This window comes from Lithobates pipiens, unplaced genomic scaffold (assembly GCF_037356315.1).
Source record: "Lithobates pipiens isolate NorthernLeopardFrog02 unplaced genomic scaffold, aLitPip1_a1.2 Scaffold_19, whole genome shotgun sequence".
In the NCBI taxonomy this organism is placed as follows: Eukaryota; Metazoa; Chordata; class Amphibia; order Anura; family Ranidae; genus Lithobates; species Lithobates pipiens.
The window spans coordinates 414,478,766-414,496,461 of NW_027507764.1; the positions used below are offsets into that span (position 1 = coordinate 414,478,766).

At 45.0% G+C, this 17,696-nt stretch overlaps 1 protein-coding gene across 3 annotated transcripts in view; it reads right to left on the reverse strand.

The window, feature by feature from the left end:
• The window catches only part of SMCHD1 (structural maintenance of chromosomes flexible hinge domain containing 1), a 621,656-nt gene that overhangs the window by 38,038 nt on the left and 565,922 nt on the right, over nt 1-17,696 (reverse strand). For all 3 annotated transcript variants that reach the window (XM_077492529.1, XM_077492527.1, XM_077492528.1), the window contains one exon: nt 9,420-9,578. In XM_077492529.1, coding sequence (XP_077348655.1) covers nt 9,420-9,578 — 159 coding nt within the window. The remainder of the gene's footprint in view (nt 1-9,419; nt 9,579-17,696) is intronic.

Below are 17,696 nucleotides of genomic sequence, written 5' to 3' on the forward strand. Positions count from 1 at the left end.
GATACACAAAGTGAGACTGGTTCACAAAAATAGGATTTTTATAACAGGTTACCTGTAAAATCCTTTTCTTTGAGTACATCACGGGACACAGATCCATAGCCTTTACTGAATGGGTTATATAGGCACCTCTAGGTGATGGGCACTGGCACACCCTAGACAGGAAATTTAGCTTCCTATATAACCCCTCCCCTTACTGGGAGTACCTCAGTTTTATAGCAAAATAATATATGTGTATTAGAAGACAGTGGGGGACCTCTGTGTCCTGTGATGTACTCAAAGAAAAGGATTTTACAGGTAAGCGGTTATAAAAATCCTATTTTATTTTTCGTACGTCCTGGGACACAGAGCCACAGTATTTACTCAATGGGATGTCCTAGAGCAGTGATGGCGAACCTTGGCACCCCAGAAGTTTTGGAACTACATTTCCCATGATGCTCAAGTACAGGGCAGAGTGGATGAGCATAATGGGAAACGTAGTTCCAAATCATCTGGGGTGCCAAGGTTCGCCATCACTGTCCTAGAGCAATGCTATCTGAGGGAAGGGAGACACAAACAAAAATTAGGGTGCAATCAGACCTGAGGACCTTATACTGCTGCCTGCCGCACACTGCGCCTAAAGGCGATATCCTCATGCCTTCTCACATCCACCTGATAGAATCCAGTGAATGTATGGACTGAAGACCAAGTTGCGGCCTTGTAGATTTGAGCCATGGAGGCCCGGTGATACACTGCCCATGAAGCACTAACAGCCCTTGCGGAATGTGCTTTTATTTGAAAATGGGGAACTTTCCTCTTCAAACCATAAGCTTAAATAATTACTTGGCGAATCCACTTAGCAATAGTAGATTTCGATGCTGCCTGTCCTTTTCTAGGACCTGCAGGCAACACAAACAAAACATCAATTTTTCAAACCTGAGTAGTCGCCTCCAAATAGATTTTGACATCTCTCACTACATCCACAGAATGTAGTGACTTTTCTTCTGTAGAACAGGGTTATGGAAAATATGAAGGCAGAACAATATCCTGGTTTAGATGAAAACCTGAAATGAGGATGCAATACTACTCTATACTTGTGAATGATTACATATGGCTCTTTACAAGAAAGGGCCGCCAATTCTGATACCCTTCTTGCAGAAGAAATGACTACCAGAAAAACTAGCTTCCTTGTCAACAGGACTAAGGCAATATGTTGTATCGGCTCAAAAGGTTTCTGTAATGCCGACAGAACTAAATTCAAGTCCCAAGGGTTCAGGGGTGACCTAACCACTGGATTAAATGCTGCGTCACCCCCTGTATAAAGCTTCGGACCAAAGAATGCGAAGCAAGCAGACATTGAAATAATACAGATAAGGCCGAGACCTGGCCCTTGATAGTACTCAAGGCCAGCTTCATCTCTAACCCCATTTGCAGAAAAGCAAGGATTCAATCTATGACATACTTTCTGGGATGCCAATCCCTGGATTCACACCAGGAAACATATGCCGTCCAGACTCTACAATAAATGGCTCTGGAAGCTAGCTTCCTTGCATTAATCAAGGTAGATATTACTGAGCCTGAAAGCCAGCGATTCTTCAAAACGTGGGTTTCAATAGCCAAACCGTTAAATTTAGTGTCTGTAAGGTAGAATGGAACACTGGCCCCTGCGATAGCAGGTCTGAACGTGGTGGTAGGGTCCATGGGGGCCCTACCACCATCTTTTCTATTTCTGCATACCAAGATGTTCTGGGTCACAAGAACCATTGACTTCTTTTCCTGTTCGATCCTGCGAAGAAGTCGTGGTAGCAGCAGAATAGGAGGGAATGCATAAATCAGTGAGAACTGCATACAAGTGGATCCCTTGTTCTTGACACAAAGTTGTCGATCTTGTAGCTGAACCTGGGCGCAAAAAGATCTACGTCCGGGATTCCCCATCTTTGGCATATAGCCAGGAAGATGTTGGGATGAAGAGACCATTCCCCTGGGAACAACTGCTGGTGACTTAAGTAATCTGCCTGCCAGTTCTCTACTCATGGAATGAAGGTTGCAGTTATGCACGGCACATGCTTTTCTGCCCAGGTTAAGATCTGGTTTACCTCTCTCTGGGCTGCATGACTTCTGGAGTCCCCTTGGTGATTGATATAAGCCACTGCCGTGGCACTGTCGGATTGGATCCTGACAGGACAACCCTGCAACCTGGATGTCCAGCCTTTTAGGGCTAGGTACGTTGCCCGAATCTTTAGAATGTTGATGGGTAAGGTCCTCTCAGTTCTGGACCATTTGCCTTGGACAGTCATCTCTTCCAGAACTGCTCCCCAACCCGAAAGGCTGGCATCTGTTGTTACCACTTTCCAGGTAACTGGAAAGAAGTTTTTCCCTTTCCGCAGATTCTCGGGTATCAACCACCAACTGAGGCTCTGAAGCACTATTGGTGATAAACGCGTCGGAAATCTAGTGCCTTGACTTTCTTGTCCCAGGCAGACAGGATACTGTTTTGAAGCCTGTCTTGAATGAAACTGAGCATAAGGAATCGCTTTGAAGTAAGCCACCATCTTTCCCAACAACCTCATACAAAGGCAAATAGAAGGACTTTTCTTCGCCCTGACTACGTCCTGACTACGTCCACCTGACGGTGAAGGCTGATGCCCCTGGCACTGGAGAAAGAGCCCATTTAAATGAGGGACATTTACTCCTTTTCTTAACTGTCAAAAGAGTACTTTTCCCACTTGAGATTTTTTGGATAAAATTGTCCAAATCATCCCCAAACAGCGTTACACCGCGGAAGGGGAAACCAGCCAGGAGCTTTTTACATGGCACTTCGGCTTTCAACCATAAGATTCTACGAATATGCACCAGCCCAAGAGTAAGGCGAGAGGTCTGAAGGATAGAATCAATGATTGCGTCAACTGCAAAACACAAAGCCACTGGCAGCTCGGCTAGCTCCTGGGCCTGTTGTTCAGGGTAAACCTTGAGCACCTGTTTCAAGTGGTCTCTCAAGGATTGACATAGCCAATTGCCACCACTGCAGTTTGAGCTACTGAACCTGCAAATGAATTTTTAAAAGGAATTCCAACTTTTTATCAGTTGGATCCCTAAGCATTTGAGCGTCAAACTTTTATTTACAGAGGATATAGCAGTGTCAATTGCTGGTATACCCCACATCTTTGCAAATTTTTCCTCCATAGGATAAAGTGTTGAAAACTTTTTAGGAGGGAAAAAATGTTTATCTGGGTGATCCCACTCAGAATAAATAAGCTTTTCCAGCAATGAATGAACAGGAAAAGTATGCACAACTTGAGGAGGCTTCAGTGAACCCAAAGAAGAAGTGGGCTTTTCAACCGACTCAGTTACGGGTAACTTAAAGCGGGACTGTACTGGGGAAAAAAATATTAAAAGACAGCAGCTATAAATACCACAGCTGCTGACTTAGTCGCGCAGTGCAATAGGAATTGTCCGCGCTGTCTCTGGGACCCGTGTGTGTCCCAGCAGACAGCGTGGCAGGACAGGAAGAGGCATAGACTCCCACGGGAGTCTATGCCCGGAAGTGGGTGTAAATACCTGTCTTTGACAGGTATCTCCACCCCCCTCCCCCCTGAAAGGTGGCAATTGTGACACCGGAGAGGGGGAGGGTTCCGATCAGCGGAAGTTCCACTTTAGGGTGGAACCCCGCTTTAAATGTGGAGCAGACCATTTCAAGAGAATGCACCCAGCCTGTGAAGCTGAAGAGGGTCCTTCACCACTTAATTCCTCAGAAGAAGAGTCATCAGTCTCTTCCCGGTCCCCTGAGGGGAATTCGTTTCCCCTTTCCCAGAGTTCCTCTCTTTGAGGGTCCTTGGTGGTAGAAGGGAACGTAATGCGTTTTCTTCCACTTTGTGAAGATGCAATTAAGGCCACTAATCTTTCCTCTAATCCACTCATGGCCGAGGAAAAAACCTCCTGAGTAATAGATACAGGGGCTGAAATGCCACAAGCAGTTGCAGCCCCTAACCCCACTGGCTCACTCTGACCCGCCTCCCTAGGTCTTTCAGGGGGAGATGGCGTTGCAGAGGGGGGGTCCTCAAAGCGTGAGGGAGATCCCTTTGAGACCCCATTTTTTTAAGGGTATTTGTACCTCCCTTTCTGCCCATAGTGCTAAGCACAAATGCAGAGGTACTACCAGAAATGCACCCACTGCTAAGCAAAATAGTTCAGCAACTGCCACTATCAAGGCTCAGTCTCATGCTAAGTAAACGTGCCTGGGAATACCTGTGTCACCCGCACTCACATGCCATCCATCTGCTCCGTGTCCCTCCTTTAGTTATGTTCATCTGCAAAAGTGCACCTTTATAGCTATGAAGTTGCGTGGATGCTCTGCCCCCCTCCTCCGGGCAGCATGAGGGGAGGCTCGTCTGTCAAGCCTAGCAGCATTGAGAACCAGTCTCTTTGGCCAATATGGAACCACCAATATTAACGTAGTCCATTCCTGCAGAAAGTTCCTCAGGACTAGAGGAATTAGCTTGAATGGGGGGGAATGCGTAGCAAGTGTGAAACGCCCAGTTTTGTGCAAAAGTGTCTATCCCTTTTGCCCCTGCCTCCCTCTCTAGTGAGAAGTACACTGGGACCTGAGTGTTCACTTTCCTGGCGAACAAGTCCACCTCCGGGAGACCCCATTTCCGCACTTTCAGCTGGAAGATTTCCCTGTTCAGGGACCATTCTGATTCGCACACTTGGTGTCGACTCAGAAAATCTGCCAGGTGGCTGTCCACCCCCTTTAGATGGACTGCCGAGACCGACTCTAGGTTTTCCTCGGCCCAGTACAAGATCGTACTTGTGAGCCCGATCAAGGATGGGCATCTCGTTCCTCCCTGTTTGTTTAGGTAGGAAACCGCCACCACGCTGTCCGAGAGGACCTGTACGTGGTGGTCCCTCAGATCCCTGACAAAATGCTTCCCAGATTTCCTGCAACTCTCTCCAATTGCCTGACCTCTGGGACTGCGCCTTCCCCCAGCGCCCTTGGGCTAATTTCGACCCTAAATGGGCCCCCCAGCCCCAAGCACTGGCATCCGTAGTGATGCGGACAGACACTGGAGGAGACCACCATAGACCCCGTACTAGGTTCTCCTCTTTCCTCCACCACCAAAGAGAACTTCTGGTCTTTGAGGATAGTTGGATAATCCCATCCAGGGATTCTTGTGCTCCGTCCCAGCTGCTCGGGATGTTGGCCTGAAGGCACCTGAAAAGAGCCCTTGCCCAAGGAACTGCAGGGATTGTTGCCACTAACAGGCCCAATCCTGCCATAGCTGAGCGGAGGGAAATTGCTCTGCAAAAAGGTTACCGTTGCCTTCATCTTTTCTACTTTTTCCTCTGTGAGGAAGACTTTCTGTGACACCGAGTTTACCAAGAACCCAGATACTGTATGGCCTGTGTCGGTGTCAATTGCAACTTTTCTTCGTTTATTAACCACCCAAGTCTTTTTAGACAAGAGATGGCTACCCTCAGGTCTCCCTGCAGTCAGAGTTTTGAGGGGGCGAAGAATAAAAGGTCGTCCAAGTATGGTATGACCGCGACCCCTTTCAGTCTCAGGGGAGCCAATGCTTCCGCCCGGACCTTGGTGAATATCCTGGGGGAGGAAGATAGACCAAATGGAAGGGCCCTGAACTGGAAGTATCGGGTTTGCCTTCCCCATTGAATTGCTATCCTCAAATATTTTTGAGAGTTCTTGTGAATGGGGATGTGTAGGTAGGCGTCCCTCAGATCGAGTGAGGCCATGAAACAATTCGGAGGGATTATTGACCTCACTGTAAAAATAGTTTCCATCCGGAATTTTTTGTGCGTTACCCAATTGTTTACTAAATTTAGTTTCAAAATTAACCAGAATTTGCCTGACGTTTATTTTACTATAAACACATGTGAGTGGAAACCGTGGTTTATCTTCTGTGTTGGGACTGGCACTAGAACCCTCTGATCTATTAGATTGCCAATTTGCGACAGCCAGGCCGTTGCTTTCTGAGGATCCTTGGGAGGCTTGGTCAGACACATCCTTGTAGGTGGGGTGTCTTTGAACTGTATTTTGTAACCCTCCCTGATGATCTTCAGAATTTTTTGGGGTAGTTTTTTCCCATTGTGGGGGGAACTGCCCCAGTCTTCCCCCCACAGGAACCAAGTCACTGGGACTTATTGGTTTTTTTAGAAGAGGAAAAAAGATTGCTTTTCTGTTTTCCCCCCGCCCACAGTTTTTTAGGATTTGACTCCTTAGAGGTCTGTCCTTGTGACTGTCCCTGCCTTTGTGGACGAAAAAAACGTTTACCTGTTGCCTTTTTTCTTAAGATCCTGCCTGAACAAGAGGTCTCCCTCAAAGGGAATGCCACATAACCTCACTTTTGAAGCTGGGTCCCCTGACCAAGACTTCAACCAAAGTGCCCTCCGAGATGCGTTTACTAGGGCAGCGGTCCTAGCTGACAATTTGACTGACTTCACAGATGCGTCTTCCATGTAGCCTGCTGCTTTATGTAGCATAGGAAGGGAATCCAGGATTTCCTTCCTGGAGGTTTCTCCTTCCAAATGGCCTTGCAACTGTTCCAGCCAGACCTCCAAATTGCGAGCCACTATTGTTGTGGCCATTGCAGGTTTTAAATTGGTCATGGTTACTTCCCATGACCTTTTCAGCAGTACCTCCATCCTTTTATCCATGGGTTCCTTAAGGACACCCATGTCCTCAAAGGCGAGGCCTGTTGATTTTGCACACTGGGAAAAGGCTGCATCTACCTTAGGTACTTTGTTCCAGACGCAAGTGGGGTCCTCACTGAAGGGAAATCTCCGCTTCATACTCTTAGGAAAAAATAGCTTTTTCTCTGGTTCCACCCACTCTTTTTTAATTGAATCTGCCAGCGTGCTATGAACTGGAAAAACCCTGGCTGAATCTTCCTTTAAGGTTTGATACATCCGGTCATGTAAGGACAGGGAGACCTGCTCCTCTAATTTTGAGCGTCTCATAAATCACCCCCAGTAAGGCATCAACCTCCTCGAGTGAGAGCCTGTATCTGGGAGAGCTTGTCCCTTGAGCAGGAATATCTCTGGATGATGCAGTCTCACTTAGGCCATCCAGAGAAACAAATTCCTCTTCCCCTGATTCGTCAACCTCCTCTAGGGTGGAAGCAGGGGGGACTGCGGCTGGTTTTGGGGTCTCAAGGTGCGCTAGCATTGTCTTGACGGATTGGATTTCTTTCTGTACCCCAAAAATCAGATCCTTACAAGCCCCTGTAGCCTCCTTATAGACCAATTTGTCTATGCAGGGTTTACAAAGGGGTTTAACCCATCCTTCTTTTAATTTGTTCATACATGATGGACACCTCTTCTTCCCCCCTGACCTCTCTGGTTCTTTGGGCAGAGCCCAAGACAAGAGAAGGAGAGAAGAAAGGATGGGAAAACAGACAAGCTAACATCAGCGAAACCTTAGCAAAAATAGGGTGCCTTCACCAAACACCTATGTGCACCCTGCCAACAGGATTCACAAGACACACTAGTCTGGATTCTGTTTTAAAGAGGGAGGGAGGAGAAGCAAACCCGGACCATTTCATAATGCCTTTGCATTGATTAGTCCATCACTCCCCCCTCTCTCCCAGCCCCGTAGGTACAAGACACAACTGTATTTGCCTATCTGAGCTGGTTCGGCTCCACTGCCACTTTCCACTGCATCCATGTCCGATCGGAATCTTGCCTGACCGCGTAGAGGCTTTTCCCTTCGTTTGTGATGCAGAACGTTCGTTATGTGGCCGGGGCTTTTTAAAATAGCCAAGGTTCCGATCGTCCACGGTCGCCGCACGATCCGGAACCGGAAGTGGATTGCCGGAAGTCCTCTGTCCCCCTCCTGCGTTCCACAGGCCGGAACTCAATGCCTGTGCCGGCCCCCCGCTTGACTTTGCTCCAAATCCGAACCTATCGTCAGGCGAGGGAACGCCAACCCTCCCCAGGCTTTCAGAAGGAGAACGCTGGTTCGCAGCTGCTGTCAACCCGACCGGAGGACCTCAGATGTCCGCTACCTGACAGGTACACAGACCTCCTTCCCTGTCTCTTTTGGGCTCTCCCACCGTCAGGGGAAGGAGAGCTCCTGATCCAGCCTCCTCCTCCGGTGGAGGAAACACAAAGACTGAAGGGGAAGGGACAGAGGCCGCTCTTTAAAGATCTGGATTGTGTTTACTGCCTCTGGAGGTGGAGCCTATCTCTCTCTAGTGCTGTCCTGGACGACTAGAGAAAACTCCCCTTCCCACATCCTACCAGGAACTTGGGCTCGGAGGAAGCGTGCAGCTTGTGACACAGAGCAAGACTGAGAAGCATGGAAAAGGTTTGTACTCTTGACAGCCCCCGGTGGCGACTTTTGGCAAAGCAACATTTACTTAGAGGAGAAACCCACAAGAATTAGAAAAATTCCTTAGGAATCTCTCTTACCTTATCCAGCTGCAGGGTTCTGTAGTACCACTCACGGTGGGCTCCATTAAAAAAAACATTCAGGAACCGGGGCCCTTTGTTATCTGGGAATCAATCCACACTCCTGGGCCTGTAAAGCACCCCATCAGGAAAATATAGCTGAAAAAACCAAACACTGGATCCCAGGATCCAGCTCCCTAAAAAGAGAAGCGTTACAGGCAAAACGTAGTTTCTTCGGACACGAGACCCGGGTATCAATTCGGCCTGGAAAATATACTTTGAATGGATCCAGTTGCATGGCTTGCCCCCGCAAAGATTTCTCCAGTGGAGTTCAGCACAGCACGTCTTTACTCGTGCCCAACACCTTAGACACTGGCGAAAAAATGGGTGCTCCCAGTAAGGTGAGGGGTTATATAGGAAGCTAGTGTGCCAGTGTCCATCACCTAGAGGTGCCTATATAAACCATTCAGTAAATACTGTGGCTCTGTGTCCCATGATGTAGGAAAAAGAAAAAAAAAAGACTGTACAGTTCTTAACCTAGAGAGCGCTCTGTGGCCAATACAGTACAGTAGAGTCTGGCAAGTGCCAGTGGCAGAACTCCAGTCCCTCAGGGTTTAGGTATGCCCTCAAAAGCTTTTGTTGAGCATATGCAAATCTGCATAGCGGCTATGAAAAAAAAAGCTCGAGCAGCATATTTAGAGACTTGATTGAAGTTACGTATGAAAAAATATGCACGGTGAAACACATCTTGATTCAAAATAAAATTGTGGAAAGAATTAGGGTTTTCTACAGCACTTCCTGAGGAAGAAGCATCCAACCTCCTGAGACACTTGCAAAAACTGAGGCCTGATGGTTGGAGGTAGGATTATAGAGGGGGGTGGCCTAACATGTTTTGTTTTGCAAGTACCCAAACCTCCTGAAGGTGGCAGTGTAACTTACATATCAGACTAATCTTCAATTCTGTAAAACCACAATAAAGAAAATACTATCCAAAGTTTTTTCTGTGTGGACCTAATACCAAATAAAATTATGCCACTTACCCAGCTTCTTCTCAATTTTCTTTAACTGTATCTCCTGTTCATCCAACTCCTTCTTCTTCTGTTGCATATCTGGCGAGTTAAGATGTTGGACCTGCTTCTTAAGCTCTTTATCTACACTCTGTGATCTTTTCACTGCTGCACAATACTGCTGTAACAAATCTTTAAAAAAGAAGGCTTATGAAAAGGAGTGATTTTGGCATATAGACAACCAGCACATATTAAAAGAAAACTGAACACGCTTACCGTAAACCTTTGTATGAGTTGCACTGTACGTGGATGTCAGTAATTTTTATGTATTTATTAAAGGGGTTGTAAAGGTTCACATTTTTTCACCTTAATGCATCCTATCCGACAATACCGCCCCCCCAGTTTTACTTACCTGAGCCTGTTCACCTGCTGCGATCGCCCCCGATGTCCTCTTTGCCACTCAGCCTGGCTGTTGATTGGCTATAGTGGATGGATTGAAAGCAGCGCAGCCATTGGCTCGCACTGCTGTCAATCACATCCAATGATGCGGTGCGCCGGGGCCGAGTGATACAGTGAGCGGCTATAGCCACCGGCCGTATCACGGAAGCGCGCCCGCAAGAACTAACCACCATGCAAGAGAGCTCGCATGAAGGTGGTTAGTTCTTGCGGGGAGGGGCTGAGACAGCCGCAGAGGGACCCCAGAAGACCAGGTTTGGGGCCACTCAAAAATGAGCGTAAATATGCACAAATACAGTTGTGTTCATAAGTTTACATACCCTGGCAAAATTTACGATTTCTTGGCCATTTTTCAGACAATATTAATGATAACACAAAAACTTTTCTTTCACTCATGGTCAGTGTTTGGCTGAAGCCATTTATTATCAATCAACTGTGTTTACGTGTAAATCATAATGATAGCAGAAACTACCCAAATGACCCTGATCAAAATTTTACATACCCCAGTTCTTAATATCGTGTGTTTCCCCCCTTTAGCATCAATGACAGCTTGAAGTCTCTTGTGGTATTTGTGGATGAGGCTTTTTATCTTCTCAGCTTCCCATTCCTCTTGGAAAAAGCCTCCAGTACCTGTAAATTCTTTGGATGTCTTGCATGAACTCCAAGTTGACATCTCTCCAGAGTGGCTCAATGATATTGAGATCAGGAGACTGAGATGGCCACTCCAGAACCTTCACTTTATTCTGCTGTAGCCAATGACAGGTCGACTTGGCCTTGTGTTTTGGATCATTGTTATGTTGTAATGTCCAAGTACGTCCCATGTGCAGCTTCCTGGCTGATGAATGCAAATGTTCCTCCAGTATTTTTTGATAATATACTGCATTCATCTTGCCATCAATATTGACCAAGTTTACTGTGCCTTTGTAGCTCACACATTGTCAAAACATCAGCAATCCACCCCCATGTTTCACAGTAGGAATGATGTACCTTTCATCATAGGCCTTGTTGACTGCTCTCCAAATGTAGCATTTATGGTTGTGGCCAAAAAGCTCAATTTTGGTCTTATCACTCCAAATGACTTTGTGCCAGGAGGTTTGAGGCTTATCTCTGTGCTGTTTGGCATATTCTAAGCCAGATACTTTGTGGCATTAGCGTAATAAGGGCTTTTTTCTGGCGACTCAACCATGCAGACCAATCATCTTTCAAGTGCCTCCCTATTGTGCATCTTGCAGCAGCCACACCATATGTTTTCATAGAGTCCTGTACTTCATCTGAAGTTATTTGTGGGTTTTTCTTTGCATCCTGAACAATTTTCCTGGCAGTTGTGGTTGACATTTTTGTTGGTCTACCTGACCATGGTTTGGTTTCAACAGAACCCCTCATTTTCCACTTCTTGATTAGAGTTTGAACACTGCTGATTGGCATTCTCATTTGCATTCATTAGACAGGACACTGCGAATGGGACGTACTTAGACATTACAACACAACAATGATCCAAAACACAAGGCCAGGTCAACCTGTCATTGGCTACAGCAGAATATAGTGAAGGTTCTGCAGTGGCTATCTCAGTCTCCTGACCTCAATATCATTGAGCCACTCTGGGGAGATCTCAAACGTGCAGTTCATGCAATGTAATATGGATATATGTTTTGCAAGCTACCAATGAAGAGTGTCCAAATAATGTTTTAAACGTAAGAGAACCAATCCACAGCCGCTAAGCATATTTACATTCCCATAATCTGTGTATAAAATATTAAAAATAAATAAATGCAGCGCTATGTGATATATCACTCACTCAAGTGAAAAACGATATATAATTGCCGTGAACAATGTGCGAGTGAATGTTGGAGCAACTTGAATTCCCAAACTAATTACATTAATGGTAAAAAATAAATAAATGAAATACTTGTTGTCAAGCAAGTCCACAGTGAAAAAATATAAATATATATATTCAAAACTTATTTTCAGCAAGTCCACAGTGGAAAAAAAATACTATAAGCAAGTGCCCAGTGAAAGAAATATAAAAATATTGAAGTAGACAAGTTCATGGTGGAAAAAAAAAATCTATTCAAAAAACTTATTTTCAGCAAGTCCACAGTGAAAAAGAGAAAAAAAAAAAAAAAAAAAAAAAAAAAAATATATATATATATATATATATATATATATATACACACACACACACACACAGTGGGGACGTACAGTTTTCACTCTTTGTTATATTGCAGCCATTTGCTAAAATCATTTAAGTTAATTTTTTTCCTCAATGTACACACAGCACCCCATATTGACAGAAAAACACAGACTTGACATTTTTGCTAATTTATTAAAAAAGAAAAACTGAAATATCACATGGTCCTAAGTATTCAGATCCTTTGCTCGGTATTTAGTAGAAGCAACCTTTTAATCTAATACAGCAATGAGTCTTTTTGGAAAAGATGCAACAAGTTCTTCACACCTGGATTTGGGGATCCTGACATTCCTCCTTGCAGATCCTCTCCAGTTCTATCAGGTTGGATGGTAAATGTTAGTGGACAGCCATTTTTAGGTGGAGATGCTCAATTGGGTTTAAGTCAGGGCTCTGGCTGGGCCATTCAAGAACAGTCAAGGAGTTGTTGTGAAGCCACTGCTTCATTATTTTAGCTGTGTGCTTAGGGTCAGGGTCATTGTCTTGTTGGAAGGTAAACCTTCGGCCCAGTCTGAGGTCCTGAGCACTCTGGAGAAGGTTTTTGTCCAGGATATCCCTGTACTTGGTCGCATTCATCTTTCCCTTGATTGCAACCAGCTGTCTTGTCCCTGCAGCTAAAAAACACCCCCACAGCATGATGCTGCCACCACCATGCTTCACTGCTGGGACTGTATTGGACAGGTGATGAGCAGTGCCTGGTTTTCTCCCCACATACCGCTTAGAATTAAGGCCAAAATGCTCTATCTTGATCTCATCAGACCAAAGAATCTTATTTCACACCATCTTGGAGTCCTTCAGGTGCTTTTTTTTTTTTTTTTTTTTAGCAAACTCCATCCTTTCATGTGTCTTGCACTGAGGAGAGGATTCCGTCAGGCCACTCTGCCATAAAGCCCCGTCTGGTGGAGGGCTGCAGTGATGGTTGACTTTCTACAACTTTCTCCCATCTCCCGACTGCATCGCTGGAGCTCAGCCACAGTGATCTTTGGGTTCTTCTTTACCTCTCTTACCAAGGCTCTTCTCCCGGACAGCCAGCTCTAGGAAGGTTTCTGGTTGCCCCAAACATCTTCCTTTTAAGGCTCCATGTACACTGAAGCTCAAAAAAGCTTTTTCTGGATGCCAGATTGCTGGCAGAAAACGCTGGTTTAAAAAATTGCTTTTAACAGCGTTTTGTACTAGCGTTTGTGCGTTTTCAATAAAAATACACAGAGGACACTACAAAAATCCCACAGTGCATTCCAAACTCCCACAATGCGTTGAAAAAATAGAATGCCGAACACTAATTAACTCGTGTTTATGAGCGTTCATTTTTTTTTGGCGGTGAAAAAACTGGCACTTTGAACGCAAATTTCTGGCGTTCAGAAAAAAAGCCCATAAACTCCACTGCTCATTAAAGCTAAAAAATGTCCATGTGTGCATGGACAGATAGGCTAACAGAGTGGAGAATATGGGCTTTTAAAAAAAAAAAAAAAAAAAAAAAGCCCAAACTCCAATAAACTGCAGTTTATGAGCTCCAGTGTGCATGGAGCCTAAGGATTATGGAGGCCACTGTGCTCCTAGGAATCTTAAGTGCAGCAGAATTTTTTTGTAATCTTGACCAGATTTGTGACTTGCCACAATTCTGTCTCTGAGCGCTTCAGGCAGTTCCTTTAGGCTAGGTTCACACCGGAGCGATGCGGGAACGCCGCGAATCTGCGGCGTTTTCCCGCATCGCATGCCTCCCGCTGGCAGTTCACACTGCCCTATGCGGACTGCTGGGAGTGTCAATGAAATCTTAATGACACCCCCAGATCAGTCCACATATCGCAGTGCGACCTGCAAACTCGGACAGGAATCGGATCGCATGGTGTGAACACCCATGCGATCCGATTCTGCTGCGGACCAAAAAAAGGGTCCTGTGCGAGTTTGCGGCGGGTGCGATGGGAATTCAGCCATACTATCTGTATGGCTGAACTCGCATCGCACAGAGATCGGATGTGATTTGCACTGCAGTGCGGTGCGAATAACATCCGGGTCTCCCACCCGCAGCCGTGTGAACCCAGCCTAAACCTCATGATTCTCATTTGCTCTGACACGCATTGTGAGCTGTAAGGTCTTATATAGACAGGTGTGTGGCTTTCCTAATCAAGTCCAATCAGTATAATCAAACACAGCTGGACTCAAATGAGGCGTAGAACCATCTCAAGGATGATCAGAAGAAATGGACAGCACCTGAGTTAAATATATGAGTGTCACAGCAAAGTCTGAATACTTAGGCCTCATGCACACGGACGTTTTTACAGCCGCTTTTTTGAGCGTTTTTTGCAGCTTAAAAACGCCTGTCCATGTTAGTCTATGGCTTCATGCCCACCTAGGCGTTTTTGAGCTGCAAATAGCATAGGCGTTTTTAAGCTGTAAAAAAAACCCAGGACCAGTGCGTTCCGTGGCGCGGAGCTAGAGCTGTAAAAACGCGAATCGCGCAAAAACGCGTAACATATTTTCTTTGTTTTCTGAGTGCTATAGCCAAGAGATGTATTTCTTTAACCACTTTCAGACCGGACCATTTTGCTGGTCAATGACCAGAGGTCTTTTTACAATTTGGCACTGCGCTGCTTTAACTGGTAATTGCGCGGTCATGCAATGTTGTACCCAAACAAAATTTGCGTCCTTTTCTTCCCACAAATAGAGCTTTCTTTTGATGGTATTTGATTGCCTCTGCGATTTTTATTTTTTGCGATATAAACGTAAAAAGACTACTTTTTGTTATTAGAAAAATCCAATAAACTCAATTTTAGTCATACATTTAGGCCAAAATGTATTCAGCCACATGTCTTTGGTAAAAAAAAAGTCAATAACTGTATATTTATTGGTTTGCGCAAAAGTTGTCACATCTACAAACTAAGGTACGTTTTCTGGAATTTACGCAGCTTTTAGTTTACGACTGCCTATCTCATTTCTTGAGGTGCTAAAATGGCAGGGCAGTACAAAACCCCCCCAAATGACCCCATTTTGGAAAGTAGACCCCCTAAGGAAATTGATGACATGGACATTCACTGTACTGTTCATTTAAGCACAAGAGACTCCATTTTGTCCTCCTTTGCTTTAGTGTTCTGTAACCTTCACCTAACACACAGAAACCTCTCCTACTAAACACTCTCTACTCCCCCCTCCCTTCTCACTGTTTTACTTTTGCAATTGTTCTATTCGCTAGCTTTTAATAATATATTTCTATTTGTTTAGCTCTTAATAACATATTTCTATTTGTTAGTTTTTAATAACATCTCACACCACCCCTTTCTTATCTATGTATAAAATAACATGTAATAATAAATTTTGACACTGAACGGACATTTTAAACACAGTGATTGAGTCCTGTGAATCTGTTCCTGCAGCTGCAGTATTAACTTTGTTTTAGAGTCCCAATCAGAAATCAGTCATAACAGTTTTGGCGAGCCAGCCAGGAGCTTGGCAGAGTTTCCAGAAGGAACCGCGCTTTGATCTGGATCATCGGGAACGCAGACATCTAAATGCCGGCTAGGTAAGCTGTCCTTAAGCTTGCTATATTTCTGCCTTTCCTATGTATCCTATCTGTCGGTTCTCAAGGAAACCAGACCACTCTCGGACCTTTCTGGTTGGGTAACGTGTGTGGTGTGAATGTGTTTGTGTCCCCCTTCACGGGCTGGACTGTGTGTGGATAGGGAGAATCCTCTGCAGTTCCCTGCGTTGACTCCTTGTGGGCGACCTGGGTCAGAGGCGCATGGTAGGGTCAGATAAAACTCAGAGAAGAGAAGAGACGAGGAGGGTCTCTTAATGAGTGTTTTGTCTATTGTCATAAACCCCTTCTATCCACGTAGATAAGTGGAGACTTTTCTTGTAAATCTGCAGATTTGCTGTACTATTTGTTTTAGAGGCAAGAGTGTATAGGCACAGATAGAGAAGACTGGCCAGTCATTATGGGCATTAATTTAAGTAAGAGAATGAAGGGAGAGAAGCCTTCAGAAAATGCCCAGCGCAAGATGAGCGCTAGAGAATATATGAACCGAAGGTACGGTTCCGCCTATACTGAGCCCCTAGATAAATGGGTAGAATGGACAAAAGGAACAGCTAAACCTTTAAAATCTGAAGGGACTTTTGATTTACAAGTATGGCAAACTTTTCTGCACGATTATGGCCCACTACTGTGCAGTGAAGGAACGTGGAGAATAGCTTGCACATGGGAGACAGAAGCTAAAGTAGCAAATCAAACTGGCTTGATGGAGATGTTTAATAAAAGTACTGCCCAAATTTACTACGTTTGGCCAGAAGACTCTGTAGAGGAGGACCCCCCACCTTATGTGGCTGCCAGTTTGGCTTTAAGGGGTCCACGCACAAAAGCAAAAGAATTAGATTACATGGAACATACAAAAGATGAGCTGGGCAATATAGTAGAGAGCAGAGGTTTAACAGCCCCATATCAACCTACAAAGAGGGATTTGGCTCGAATCTTAGAAACAGATGATTGGCATAAATCCAAAGGCACATATGCAAAACTAGATCTCTCTGAACTTAAGGCTTTGGCCAGACAAAGAGAGATAGAGTCTGAACTTCCGGAGCAAACCATAATTTCCAAATTGTGGCAGCAAGATGAAGAGAGAAAGAAGGGAGATGCCGCCCCTTCTGCCCCGGTCATAGATCAATCTGTTGCAGTTTATCCTGTCAGAACCCAATTAGTTTTTGAAGGTAATGCTGTTGACAGTAAGTCTCAAATTAAATGGCATGTACCTTTTAGTCCCCAAGATATGAGATCCATATTAGAGGGATTGGGAGACCCTAGAAAGAATCCAATTGGGTTTGCAAACAAACTTAGCGCTGCACAGGAAGCATATGAGGCTTCTGCTACTGACATTCATCAGCTTCTTATTAAAGCAGTGGGAAGCAACATGTCTGGTTATATACTTAAAGAATGTGGTGTAGACATCAAAAATCTAGGTAAGATGGTTAGTGGACGGGAGGTTTGTGAGAAATTGAAGGAAAAATTGCCCCAAATATATGGACAAACCAGACATGCTGAATTTATGAATGCCAAGCAAGGGAAAGAGGAGGCATCAGGGGCTTATTGGAGGAGGTTAAGTGATATGGCTGAGGAAGCAGGCATTAAAATAGAGGAAGAGAAGGCGGGAGAAACTGCAAGTCCATCTACACAACTGGTGAAACAAAGGTTTCTTGATGGTTTAATACCCCAGTTGAAAGAAAAGTTGTTCACAGCAAGGCCTGAGGCAGGCAATATGTCTATTCGAGACGTCCTGCCTATCCTGTTATCCATAGAAAACAGGATTAACCAAAAAGACAGCAAACCCAAGGTTATGTATGTGGGGAAGCAGAGAGGTAGAGGAAGAGGTAAAGGCAATGTCAGAAATCGTGGCAATCGGGGACCAATCATATGCTACAATTGTGATGGGGAAGGACACATAGCCAAATACTGCCATCTTCCTGACCGTAGACTGGAAAAGAGCTCAGAGGCACCTCATGCTGATCCCAGTTCTCTGCCAAAAGCAGTGGATCAGGCATAGGAAAATGGCATGCCAGTATCAATCATGTTAAATAGGGGAGACAATGGTCCCGAGGCCAGAGTAAAAGTATTTTTACGAGAACTCCCCTATCCTGGAGGAGAAACAGAATTAACCTGTTTAATAGATACTGGTGCAAGCCGAAGT